Source organism: Penicillium chrysogenum, assembly GCF_028827035.1.
Source record: "Penicillium chrysogenum strain IBT 35668 chromosome Unknown utg000005l_segment0_segment0, whole genome shotgun sequence".
NCBI classification, from domain to species: domain Eukaryota; kingdom Fungi; phylum Ascomycota; class Eurotiomycetes; order Eurotiales; family Aspergillaceae; genus Penicillium; species Penicillium chrysogenum.
This window is the reverse complement of record NW_026622753.1, coordinates 2,006,975-2,019,648: the sequence shown is the minus strand read 5'-3', so window position 1 is coordinate 2,019,648 and position 12,674 is coordinate 2,006,975. Positions and strand designations below refer to the sequence as shown.

Sequence of the window (12,674 nt, the reverse complement as noted above, 5' to 3'; positions counted from 1 at the left end):
TCCGCGCCTTATCTCCTCCCCGTCCCCATCTCTCATCACTCCCCTAATTACCATGTTGAGTTGAGAGTATATTGTGATCTAGTCTCAATTCTTTTATTCTATCAAATATGGCCAAGCCATCGGCCTCATCTCCGTCCGCTGCGTCGCCGTCCCCCGCGCTCAAGCGCACAACTCCTAGCACCCAGAATATGCGAAGCCAGAAGTCAATTCTTGGTTTCTTTCAAAAGTCCTCACCCGCGACTCCCTCGAACAATCGGACGCGAGAACCGGCGTCGTCGCCCGCACAGAGAGCGTCCGAGAAGCGTAGTGAGAGCGCTGTGAAGGCCACACCGAAGGACCAAAAGCGAAGCTTCTCAAGCTTTGCGCAGGATTTGAGTCCTGTTCCAAGCAGCGATCTTCCAGTCCCGGATGACGAACAAGAAAATGGCAGTGCTTTGAAGGTATATTGATCTGAAGTCTGGTGTTTGTTTGCTCCTTCACTCTGACTGAACTCTTCTCTCCTCAGACCACCAACGAGGCACAACAGGACTCCACCATGTCGCCTTCGCGTCGGGTACGTGTAACACCTGCCTGCTCAATTGTTTTACCCTGCTGACTTATTCCACAAGGGAAAAAAGCAAATTAGTTACAAGGAGTCTGACTCCGAGGGCGAAGACGACGACGAGGTCATCTTCCGTCCTAGCCGCAAGGACCGTGTCTCCGGCCGTGCAGCGAAGAGAAGACGGACCGAACCGGAGAGCGAAGACGAGTTCAATGACGCAGGAGATGGAGGATACTCGGACGATGGTATGGTGTTTTGTTATTGGTTGGGGTCGCTGGTACAGAACTAACCCGGATACAGAATTGGACGATTTCGTCGTTGCAGATGACTCCGATGAAGAGATAGTCAAATCTTCCAACAAGCGCAAGCGACCATCGACACAATCAGCACGCAAGCCTGCCTCCAAATCATCATCCGTCCCTGCTCCTTCCCCGCCCCCGATGACATCGATCTTGAACTTCCAGAGGGAGAGGGTTCAGCTGGAACCGCGAAGAAATGGGCGTTTGATCCGGAGAACACAGAACCTCGGAAGGAAAGAGCTGTTGTGGCGTCAACCAAGACAGCAGCATCCAGCGCGAAGAAAGAAAAGGCCCACATCAAGGAGCCTGAGCAGCGCTATTCTTGGCTTGCTAATCTCAAGGACATCGACGGCAACCCTCAGGGCCACCCTGACTACGATCCCCGAACTATCTACATCCCTCCCCTTGCGTGGTCCAGATTCTCGCCTTTCGAGAAACAGTACTGGGAGATCAAGCAGAAATTTTGGGATACTGTCGTTTTCTTCAAGAAGGGCAAGTTCTACGAGCTCTACGAGAACGATGCCACCATTGGTCACCAACTTTTCGATCTCAAGCTCACGGACAGAGTAAACATGCGCATGGTCGGTGTTCCCGAGATGAGTTTAGATCACTGGGCGAACCAATTCGTGGCCAAGGGCTTCAAGATTGCACGTGTGGACCAATCTGAATCCGCGCTGGGTAAAGAGATGCGTGAGCGAGAGGGGAAGAAGCCCACCAAAGATGACAAGATCATCAAGCGCGAGCTTGCATGTGTCCTTACTGCAGGTACATTGGTCGAGGGTTCCATGCTTCAAGACGATATGTCCACATACTGTGTTGCGATCAAAGAAGCGATTGTGGACGAGCGTCCCGCGTTCGGTATCGCATTTGTCGATACTGCTACGGGTCAATTTTTCATGTCGGAGTTTGTGGACGATGTTGACATGACCAAGTTCGAGACTTTTGTGGCGCAGACCCGTCCTCGGGAGTTGCTACTGGAGAAATCTTGCGTTTCGCAGAAAGCCATGCGCATTCTAAAGAATAATACTGACCCGACCACTATCTGGAATTTCATGAAACCGGGTAGGGAGTTCTGGGAATCTGATATCACGATTCGAGAACTTGACGCAAGTGAGTATTTCGTCTCTGTGGACGATGACAATCTCGCGGCCTGGCCGGAAACCCTGCGTCAAGCCCGTGAGAAGGAATTGCTGATGTCTGCATTCGGTGCCCTGGTTCAATACCTGCGAATGCTGAAAATTGAGCGAGACTTGATCACCATCGGCAACTTCACGTGGTACGATCCCATCAAGAAGGCTACGTGTCTTGTTCTAGATGGACAGACCCTGATCAACATGGAGATATTCGCCAATTCCTTCGATGGCGGGTCTGAGGGAACTCTCTTCCAGTTGCTCAACCGATGCATCACACCCTTCGGCAAGCGTATGTTCAAGCAGTGGGTATGCCACCCGTTAGTTGATTCAAAGAAAATCAATGCGAGACTGGATGCAGTTGATTCACTCAACGCCGATCCGAGTACACGGGACCAATTCTCCTCCCAGTTGACTAAGATGCCGGATCTCGAACGTCTGATCTCTCGTATCCACGCTGGCAACTGCAAGGCTCAAGACTTTGTACGTGTGTTGGAAGGATTCGAGCAGATCGATTATACCATGGGTCTACTGAAGGAAAGTGACACTGGCTCAGGCGAGAGCATTATCGGTCAATTGACAACCGCAATGCCCGATCTTGCCTCTTTGCTGGGATACTGGAAGACTGCATTCGATCGTCCGAAGGCAAAGGAGAATGGGATTCTTGTTCCGGAATCCGGTGTCGAAGAAGACTTTGATAACTCCCAGGAGAACATCGAGCAACTCCACCGGGCCCTCGACACCTTGCTGAAGAAGGCTCGCCGGGACTTAGGGTCGTCTGCCATCTGCTACCGGGATAACGGCAAGGAAATATACCAACTCGAAGTTCCAATCAAGGTGAAGAACATTCCCAAGGACTGGAACCAGATGTCTGCGACCAAACAGGTCAAACGGTACTACTTCCCCGAGCTCCGAAGCCTCATTCGCAAGTTGCAAGAGGCCCAAGAGACGCACAGTCAAATCGTCAAGGAGGTTGCTGGACGGTTCCATGCCCGGTTCGATGAACATTACAGCACATGGCTGGCGGCCGTTAGAATTGTATCGCAGCTGGACTGCCTTATCAGTTTGGCCAAGGCTTCTGCGGCCATTGGCCATCCTAGTTGCCGACCAGTGTTTGTGGACGATGAACGAAGTGTTCTCGAGTTTGAAGAGCTCCGTCACCCTTGTCTTCTTTCCTCTGTTGAGGACTTTATTCCCAACGATATTCAGCTCGGTGGCAAGCATGCTAGCATTGATTTACTGACTGGTGCTAATGCTGCCGGAAAGTCTACTGTTCTCCGAATGGTGTGTTCACCCCGCCCTCTCTCCTTTGTTTTAATGATTTTGCTAACAAGTTTAGACGTGTGTTGCTGTCATCATGGCCCAAATCGGTTGCTACCTTCCCTGCCAATCAGCCCGGCTGACCCCAGTCGACCGGATCATGTCTCGACTCGGTGCGAACGACAACATCTTCGCTGCCCAGTCGACATTCTTTGTCGAGCTGTCCGAAACAAAGAAGATCCTCTCGGAAGCTACCCCACGCTCACTTGTCATCCTTGACGAACTTGGTCGTGGAACTAGCTCTTATGACGGTGTTGCCGTGGCCCAGGCGGTACTTCACCACATTGCTACCCATATTGGAGCCCTGGGCTTCTTTGCCACCCATTACCACTCGCTTGCCGCCGAGTTCGAAAATCATCCCGAGATTGCACCCAAGCGCATGGCCATCCATGTGGACGATGTCGAGCGCCGTGTGGCATTCCTGTACAAGCTTGAGGATGGTGTTGCAGAAGGCAGTTTCGGTATGCACTGCGCGTCCATGTGCGGGATTCCAAGCAAGGTTATTGAATGCGCGGAGAATGCCGCCCAACAATGGGAGCACACCAGTCGGCTCAAGGAGAGCCTGGAGCGCCGTAAGGGCGGTGGCTTCGTCGGTCTGGGCTGGTGGAGTGATGTTGCCTGGGCCCTGCGTGAGTCTGTTACAGAGGAAGACTCGAATACAGGCGACGTCTCTGATCGCGGCTTGGATGTCTTGATGAAGGCAATCGAGGCGCTTTAGTGATGGAGATTCTTGTTCGGTGGTGCTTGTCTTCATAATGCGGGTTTATGATATTTGTGTCTATTTTCCATTTCAACTGGCCGTTCCTGTCAGTTTCCATTCTGCTTTTTTTCATGTCGGTTCAAGGGGCGTCTGAGGATCTGTTCGGTTATCTCGTCAGGCTTCGCGGATCTAGTCTCCTATTTCTACATATGTATGAATATGCATATCCATAGCGAAGCATGTTTTCAATTCAGCCTTATTTCCACCATTCACCAAATCTGTCAAAGTAAATCCGGTCACCAATGTGATTGTTGCCAAACAAAAAGAATCACCACAAATACGCAGTCAGACAATTCACGGGTTGATCACAGTCCATACATGTAGATGTCCACTCCCCCTTGTAGCAAGCATGATAGCACCAACGAATCGACGTCAGACATGGTGCGAATTAGCCTCTTTAGGCTCCTCGCTTTCCCAATTCTCCTCATACTTAGAGTCACCCTTTCCATCATGCTTTGTAGCCTTCGCAGCGCGGCCAGCTGTCTTCGGTGCGTCCCCTTCCAAAGTAAGGCCATCCATAGCTCCGCCAACGAGATCTTTATCCGGCGACCCGGCAAGTACATTGGTCTTGCCAATCTTCTTGCGATTCCCATTCTGGGCTCTGGTCTTGACAGGAGTGGTTTTGGCGGGAGTGCTTTCGGCATTTGCTCGCGCAGGTCGACGTCCTACTTCTTCCTCCATGCCACTATCATTGTCAGAAGTATCAGCAAGTCCCGTGGGGTTTCCGAGTCGCTTGCGCTTGGATCTGCCATGGCTAGCACGAGAAGAAGAGCCGTCCATCTCTGCATCGGATGACTCGTCCGTGCTTTCTTCCGTCGAACCAGCCTCATAGTCGTGAATGTCCCTGCCGCGCTTCAAACCTCTCTTGTGTAGGATGTTCTGGCGGCTTGCGCGGGAGGACGAAGACTTGGTGCTTGTATGGAAAGGACTGTCGCTTCTTTTCCTTGCTGCGTGGCTTGTAGAGTGCTTGGTGTGTCCTTTGTGCTTTGTAGTCTTTTGCTTTGTGGTCTTGCGTTGGGTCTTGTGTTGGGCCTTGCTTGGGAGTTTGAAGTTGGCCACAGAAGACTCGTCATCTTCGACCTCGCTTCCCTCGTACTCGCCGCCCTCCTCGCTTTCGCTATCCAGAGTCATCTTCTTTTCCTTTCCCTTGCGATTGGCATGGTATTTGCGCTTAGAACTCTGACGATGGCCCTTTGATCGAAAGTCGTTGGTCTCTGATTCAGAAGACTCTGTGGCGCTTCCTTCATCAGACTCGCCTGACAAAAGGTTTGATTTCTTGTGCTTTGAACGCTGTTGTGCCTGGTCATCAAATTCTGACAGAATTGACACAATGCGCGGATTAAGAACGCACAACGTGCGTACATGTCTCTTGGCCGTTGCAACTGCCTGTCCAACATAATATGGGGTTCCTCCAGTAATACGCGCCAGTTTTTCCCTTATCAAGTTCCTAGAGGGTCTTTAGCAGGTGCAGGCTGTCGTTCAGGGGATGTAGGTAACAACCAGTGGGGCAGAGCAAAGGTGCGCAAGGATCAGGTACTTTACATCAGCACCCCTCAAACCATTCCATGGAGGGTTTTGGGAATTAATGTCGAAAAACATGATAGTCCGGGTCGTAGCTAGCCTTAGACCTTGTTGAATGGACTAGAATCAAAGACAGAAGCACAGGAGAAGGGAGTGTATTGAAGGAATATGAAGAACAAAGAGCAAGAAGGGGAAGAAGGGGCAATTTATACTAGAACGGCACAGAGGTCTACGCACATTTGCTGGTGATCATATTATGTTATTGTGCAATGTGGGTTTCATTGGGCAAACATTATGCTGCAGCCATTCTCATACGAGAAGGTCAACTAGATACACATGAGACACACCTCTTCTGTTATGTACTTCCAGTCAAATCAACTCCTCAGATATCCCGGGTCCCATAGAAAGCCCTGTAAGAAGTTCCCAGTCGAGAGTCTTGGGAGACACTGCATCGAAGACCGAGGGTACATTCCATCACTTAGTTGATAGGTTCAAGCTTGATCTTGAAGGAAGTATCGACACTCTCCGCAGAGTTAGAGTCCGACTCCACCTTGACGGGACTGTCGATACTCTGTCCAGATTCGTCCTTGACCTTTGACTTGCTGCCGGTGCTGGTGCTCTCTCCCGATTTAAGCTCAACCTTGATATTAACTTCGGGCTTCTGCTGTTCTTCAATAACTTTCTCACGACGTTTCTTTGCGCGGACGTTGGCTGGAGACGTTTCCTTGGCGTTGGAGTCATTCTGGTCGTCTAGGGTATCCAGTCCTTCCTCAAACATCTTTTCGAGCTTGCGTTTGATTGAGGGGAACCGACTAGCTGCGGACTTTCTCTTGTTGCCGGTCAGTTTTCCCAGCTTTTCAGTGTCAAGCTAAACGATAGGAAAGGTCAGTTCAAGGCATGGCTCAAGGGTTAGTGCAGAGAGCATGCATACCCTTCCGGCAATGCACAGGACGCTGGCCATAATCATTTTCATTTCGCTGGCGGTGAAATCACCCAACTCGGGCTTTTTCTTTGGAGAGGAGGTGGTTGGAATTGCTTTAGTGGGCAACATTCTCACAGGAGTTACTGTCAATTGATTGGGAAGGGGGTGTTGGTAAAAGGAAGCTTGTTGTGGTCTGCAGAGAAAGAGCAGATGGTAAGAGGTTGATGAACAGAACAGGATCTGTGTGAAGAGGAAGCGACGTTACTTGCACGTTACTTGAATTTTATTTGCGAACGAACACTGTGATGTTGGACTCGAAACCACAGCTTCTATGATATCCTTTGAACTAGTCTACAATAGAACTTCTGTGACTATTTCATTATAGATCTTCGAATACCGTATGATTCACCCTGAAAGAAGTTTTATTGACCGTGAACAAGACATGGATGCTCCCTAGAACATCGAGGCTAGGTGATTGTCTCGTAATTTGACCAGTGTCTTTAGTCTAACCATTGCTAGATCTCGTTTCATCCTAGTACTGACGATTGTCGGCAAGCGCAGTCTCCGTAGCCGCATCCTGCTCGGCTTCATCGGCTTCATCAGATCCCTTATAAGCCATCCCAGCGGTTCTGTTCTCCTCCCATTTCTCGAGCCTGCGTCGGGCCTTGGTGAAGACGGTTCTAGCGGAGGAAGGCGTAATATTGCTAAGCTCCGCAAGCTTGTTCCAGTCGACCTGCCGAGAAGATTCATCTTAGACACGGATACTTTGAGATTAGGTCATACATTCTCCCACTTGCCTCGGGCTTTTGCATGCACAAGTATCCCAGCAGGAGGTGCTCTGCTTGGCTTGGGGTGAGCCCTAAGGCCTTCACCAGGTTAGCGGTCTTCTCTGGTTTGTGGGTAGAAGACATGGTTGCTGTGTGTGATGTTAGACAGCAGTAGAAGATAGAGAGGATATGAGAAGTTATCGTTGAGAAGGGGAAGATTTCAAGGAGGATGACCTGAGAAGCCAGGGTATAAATCAGGATGCGAGATTCGGAGAGATCCCACTATGGAAGTGACTCTCATTAGCAATTTCACGTTCTAAACTCGGATGGTTTTATGCACCCTAGTGATAATTGAGATGATTTGAGGAGATGCCTTCTTAGCCGATGTTAGAGGTACCCGATACCTGCTTCTTCAAATACGCAGTGTAGGAGCACCGCAAATCAATACATCTCTTCAACCTACATGTAGCCCTGGAGGGGTTTCGGGTGCTGACTGCGTATTCCTGCATAACATCCAAGGCATTATAGCGCATCAACTACCTCTGCATTACCTCTAAGTCTCAGTAATAGGTAGACTTCCACCTTCGTGCAACACTTGAATATCTGTCTTTAGCTGTAAAATAGGGGTTTCATTCAATGCATCTATGGATTGTTTTGAGGACCGTGGTCAGGTAACTTAGGTATGTAGAACCGAATTCTGATATCTTGTATAAAGTCGACACTCCAGTCATGGTCGTGTTCTGTAGCATCAAGGCCACATAGTTCTATCATGTATACATCCATGAATCCATGAATCCACGGACTGCCCAGGTCTCTAACTAAACTCTCAGTAACCTTGGAACGTTCAACTGACGTCTAACACAGATGATGTCCAAGTGACGCCTAAACGAGTACACAGTCACATACTGAACTAAGATACACGTTTCAAGCCTACATATGTATCCAGGTGGCAGTACACGATAACCACTATCCTTTAATCACACGAGACTTAGACTGCAGCGTGTTTAGACTCTGGATATGTTATAGGCCTTGATAACGTGTTGACTCAACTAATGTTTTAATGTCCAAACGTCCCAACGTTGAACTAACGTCCAAGTAACGGGAAAGTGACGCCCGACGGGTGACTACAGGGTGCATGTCCCGGTTGCCAACATGTATGGATATATGTATGTATGTATGTATGTTGAATATGGTTGAAGCAGCAAATGCAATATCCACCGTTTTTTTCATTTGAGTTCGGTATCACTGGTTTAAACACCCAGTACATACACTTCTTTTTGGATTTTCCCTTTTTTTTTTAACTTTTGTTCACTTTTCCCATAAAAGCATTCGCGATTCCCCTTGGTATCCTCCTCGCATTATTCTCCTACCTGCATGGTAGCCATTTGCTCAAGTCCGGTGCTTCTCAGTTCTCAATGTGTCCATGTCGTGCTTAGGGGGTTTCTTAACCTGGAATTAATCCTCGCTCTGGTTGTCCTCTTGCACTTCCTCCTCGTAGGCGTCATCCTCTTCATCGGGCAAAGGAGATTCAGGAAGGTGCTGGTTCACGGCCAGATCAAGAGCAGCTTCAGCCTCGTTCTCATCACTTCCCTCCTCGTTCACGTTGTGGAGCTTGGTTTCTTCGGCGGTGGTGGCAGGCTTGATGGTAGGCTTGCTGACAGGCTCAGCGGTAGGTGCAGCGACAGATCCAGTAGCAGTTCCAGCAGGCTCGGTGACAGCGGTCGCGCGACCATTATCTTTGGCAACCTTGGAGGCGGACTTAGCGGTAGGACTGTAGTCAGGGTCGACGGCGGCCTTGCCACCCTTGGGGGTCCTGGGGGTCTTGGGAGCCTTGGGGGTCTTTGGGACCTTTGGAGACTTGGGAGTCTTTGGGGTGCGAGGTGCCTGAGGTGCCTTGGTGCTGGACTTTCCTCGCTTGGAGGGAGTCTCCTCGGGCGAGATGTCGGTCTGGGGACCATTGCCATCAGCATCAACATTGCCATCGGCGTACAGCTTGTCTAGCTTTCGCTTGGCGTTTCGGAAGAGCGTCTGGGCAGAAGACGCCTTGATGCCAGCGCTCGAAGCAAGCTTGTCATAGTCGATCTTTGTGGTCCATTTTGTTAGCAAACATATCATGATGAGGGAATTTAGGACCAAATGACATACCTTATCATTCTTGAGGCAGACATTGGCCAGGACCAGGAGCTTGGTCTCGGTAGCAGAAATGCCAGGGAAGATCCTGTCCTTCGGAACAGCAGGAGAAGACATTTTTGATTAGCTGGTTTGGTGTTCGAAGTCGAGTGTCGAGATGGATTTGCGCTCGAAGTGACGGATGTACGATGGAAAAAGAAAGTTGCACGGCGGGTGGAGGTAAAGAGAAGAGGGCAAACCGAGTTGATTTGGAAAAGGAAAGCAACGTCTGATGGGTGTGAAGTGACCTCGTAAAACGTTTGAGAGTAAACCGATGCCTGAAAACGCAAGACTGCAACGATACTATGAACGTGAGATATGAAGAAGAAGAGTTCAGGCGAGTTACAAGTGGCGGCTATTTAACGTTCGGTCGTTCAGTCGTGCGCAAGAAATTATACGGAAGAGTCTTGGGTTCAGAGTTGCCTGTGATGAGAGCTAGGTGAGAGTTGGGGCAGATTGAGGCCATATAACAGCCTTCTAAGGTTGTCTGTTCCCCAAGTGACGGGCAAGTGACGGGCAAGTGACTTGCTAGCACATGACTCCATGTTTAACGAAACTGAATACAAGTTAATTATGGGACTTCATATAGTTACAATATGTCAGCCAGGACCCCGGGGTAAATGGATCTCGCCCAATACTCCTCCAGGGCTGGCATGACCAATTATCGATTCCGAGGTTGGTAGCTACCTAGGTAAGCTACCCAAATTTTCGATTGTCGCGTATCATCACCGGTTCCGCGCCGACAGGGGTGATGTTCTTCGTCCAGTTTGAAGTGACTGGGGCTAGGCTCTGCCTAACAACCAATTGAGACAACAGACGTCATTCCATCAACGTAACCAGTCATCAAGTCGCGCATATAACGTTCGATCAACGAGGCTGAAACTTGCCTTTTTGGATCTGATGGTAGATTACATTCCACAATTCCGGAAAGAAAGCCGATGTTTGTCTGCCGGGTTTGCTGTGGGTTCCAGTATAGAATTGGGTTGGAGCTCTGCCCTGCCACCATCGTTGCGGCGACGGATTCAAATTCTGGAATGTGACGGGCCGCAAGGCATCTTTGATCGGAACGAGATCTCCTAGACGAACAGCCGTTTGCCGAGGAATGGTGTTGAATCGCATGCTGGTGAGATACAGCACGGCTGTCGGAGGAAGGTCTTTTGCATACTGGACGGCCGCTTCACGGGACTTCCTCGCAAAGGCGGGCAGCGCCAGATGGATAAAGTTTACGTAAGGTGCAGCAGTATAGGAGACAAATAGCATCGGGAGGGCGCCAGCGGCAATCACTAAAATAACATCAGCATAGATGCTCAGGCGGTGTGATGTCCAAGTTAGCTTACCCGCAGGTGTGCTGTACCAGGGGTAATCATCAGCTACGGAGCATGCTGGTGCAACAATTAGACATGCTGCACCAAATAAAAGCACTGTTGTGATTCGCAGCGTCCCCAGAAAGATAGCTCTGCCCGTCCCTCCATAGTAGACCAAGATTCGTTCAGGTGGTCCTGTGACTCAAGCTCAGCACACATATTCAATCGCTGGCAGGGAAAGTTCACAATACCTGTCCTGGTGGTTGTCTTTGGGGGTGTGAGAGTTCTTGCGACTGGAGGACGCGTAGGTGGGAGGGTTTCCTTCGATTTGGGTAATGGTGAAAGATGCTTCTGCGATGGCCGAGGGATCTGCGACTTGAACCGGACCCAGACGTTCCTCCGAAGACTGTGCTGCGCACATTGGGGTAGAGTTGTACGTAATTGACGGTGAAGAAGAATCTGTAGTCGCATTGTGCCTGTGTAATGTAGTTGGCTTGGGATTTGGACATTGATCGATTCCCCAATAAACCGCCGATCTCCCGGCAGAAAGGTGACCGCCTTAGCTTCCGCTCTATTTGGGTTGCTGGATGAGTCGATCCCTGCTAGTTTTTGACACGTTTTCCTTTGATCTCATACCCTATAACACCGTTGATTGTCTGGCTGGACTAGGCTTGAACTCTCTCTGCTCGTTGCTTTGATGCAGGTCATGAGCTGCTAGCGCGATTTCCTTCAACGCCATGTCTCCGGCTTATCGCATCCCACTTGGCAATGTGTCACTTTGGCTAGGCCTCCTTGTAATGCTTCTAGCATGCGTAGAAGCATACGAGAAAATATCAGATAAGACGCTGACCGAACTTTTGCGGCCAAATAATGACTTCGATATTCACAATGGCGCTCTGTTGTCGCCTATACTAAGAACCCGCGTCCCTGGCACCCCCGGCTCCACCGCAGTGCTCAATCACTTCGCCGACTTTTTCCGAACCACATTGCCCAAATGGACTATTGAGGTTCATAACTCTACAGCCACAACACCACTATCAAAGGGGAAGGAGGTACCTTTCCGAAACTTCATTGCTACTCGCGATCCTCCTTGGGCCTCGGTTGGTGACGTTGGCCGGCTCACTTTGGTCGCGCATTATGATAGCAAGATAGAACCGGAAGGCTTCATCGGGGGCATCGACAGTGCCGCACCATGTGCAATTATTATGCATGCCATGCGCAGCATCGATGCTGCACTGGAGAAGAAATGGTCCGCGTTGAAGGAGCAGGGATTATATGACTACCTCGACGAGGAGCGGGGTCTCCAGGTTATATTCTTGGATGGCGAAGAAGCCTTCCAAGACTGGACTGCCACCGATTCGCTCTACGGAGCTCGTGCCCTGGCTACGCATTGGGATGACCAAGTCTATCCCGCCATGTCGGAATTCAAGGGCCCCTTGTCATCGATATCTCTTTTTGTCCTTTTGGATCTGCTGGGCTCGAAATCCCCGACAGTTCAGTCTTGGTATGAGACCACTCACTGGGCTTACCAAAGCTTGGGCGAACTTGAAAAGCGGTTCAAGACATTGAAGCAGTTCAAGTCTGCCTCGGCTAATCCGTGGTTCGTCGATACCGACAAGGATGGACACAAGCTGTCGCCTATGGGTGGTATCCAGGATGATCACCTTCCTTTCCTTGCAAAGGGGGTCGAGATCCTCCATCTCATTGACTTTGCCTCGTTCAAGGGATTCCCTCCTGTTTGGCATACAATCGATGATGACGGTGAGCACTTAGATTTGGATACGGTCGAGGACTGGAGCATGCTAGTTACCGCCTTTGCTGCTGAGTGGATGGAGTTGGAAGGATACTTTGATCATCCATCTGCCCCTAGTCCACGCAGTGACGACGAGTCTGCTGAATTGGAAGCGCTCCGCTTGGACAGGAAGACTGAGTTGTAAGCTA

General features: G+C 50.1%; 7 protein-coding genes across 7 annotated transcripts; 2 read left to right on the top strand and 5 right to left on the bottom strand.

Annotated features, from left to right (window-relative positions):
• Positions 1 to 107: 107 nt before the first annotated feature.
• N7489_009167 (mismatch repair ATPase MSH6) lies at positions 108 to 4,008 on the top strand (the record flags this gene model as incomplete). Its single annotated transcript, XM_056714917.1, has 6 exons — positions 108 to 440; positions 506 to 553; positions 609 to 786; positions 842 to 957; positions 1,008 to 3,254; positions 3,310 to 4,008. 6 exons carry the CDS (start codon positions 108 to 110, stop codon positions 4,006 to 4,008), a joined length of 3,621 nt encoding a protein of 1,206 aa, XP_056562539.1.
• A 414-nt stretch (positions 4,009 to 4,422) lies between these two features.
• On the bottom strand, positions 4,423 to 5,649 carry N7489_009166 (uncharacterized protein; the record flags this gene model as incomplete). The annotated part of the gene is made up of 2 exons (XM_056714916.1): positions 4,423 to 5,363; positions 5,610 to 5,649. The coding sequence occupies 2 exons, from the start codon at positions 5,647 to 5,649 to the stop codon at positions 4,423 to 4,425; spliced, it is 981 nt and encodes a 326-aa protein (XP_056562538.1).
• A 400-nt stretch (positions 5,650 to 6,049) lies between these two features.
• Positions 6,050 to 6,622, bottom strand: N7489_009165 (uncharacterized protein; the record flags this gene model as incomplete). Its single annotated transcript, XM_056714915.1, has 2 exons — positions 6,050 to 6,439; positions 6,503 to 6,622. 2 exons carry the CDS (start codon positions 6,620 to 6,622, stop codon positions 6,050 to 6,052), a joined length of 510 nt encoding a protein of 169 aa, XP_056562537.1.
• A 403-nt stretch (positions 6,623 to 7,025) lies between these two features.
• On the bottom strand, positions 7,026 to 7,404 carry N7489_009164 (uncharacterized protein; the record flags this gene model as incomplete). Its single annotated transcript, XM_056714914.1, has 2 exons — positions 7,026 to 7,243; positions 7,287 to 7,404. The coding sequence occupies 2 exons, from the start codon at positions 7,402 to 7,404 to the stop codon at positions 7,026 to 7,028; spliced, it is 336 nt and encodes a 111-aa protein (XP_056562536.1).
• A 1,311-nt stretch (positions 7,405 to 8,715) lies between these two features.
• N7489_009163 (putative histone h1.3.) lies at positions 8,716 to 9,507 on the bottom strand (the record flags this gene model as incomplete). Its single annotated transcript, XM_056714913.1, has 2 exons — positions 8,716 to 9,342; positions 9,406 to 9,507. 2 exons carry the CDS (start codon positions 9,505 to 9,507, stop codon positions 8,716 to 8,718), a joined length of 729 nt encoding a protein of 242 aa, XP_056562535.1.
• A 789-nt stretch (positions 9,508 to 10,296) lies between these two features.
• N7489_009162 (uncharacterized protein) lies at positions 10,297 to 11,204 on the bottom strand (the record flags this gene model as incomplete). The annotated part of the gene is made up of 3 exons (XM_056714912.1): positions 10,297 to 10,712; positions 10,767 to 10,928; positions 10,985 to 11,204. 3 exons carry the CDS (start codon positions 11,202 to 11,204, stop codon positions 10,297 to 10,299), a joined length of 798 nt encoding a protein of 265 aa, XP_056562534.1.
• A 266-nt stretch (positions 11,205 to 11,470) lies between these two features.
• Positions 11,471 to 12,670, top strand: N7489_009161 (glutaminyl-peptide cyclotransferase family protein; the record flags this gene model as incomplete). Its single annotated transcript, XM_056714911.1, has 1 exon — positions 11,471 to 12,670. The coding sequence occupies one exon, from the start codon at positions 11,471 to 11,473 to the stop codon at positions 12,668 to 12,670; it is 1,200 nt and encodes a 399-aa protein (XP_056562533.1).
• Positions 12,671 to 12,674: the final 4 nt, after the last annotated feature.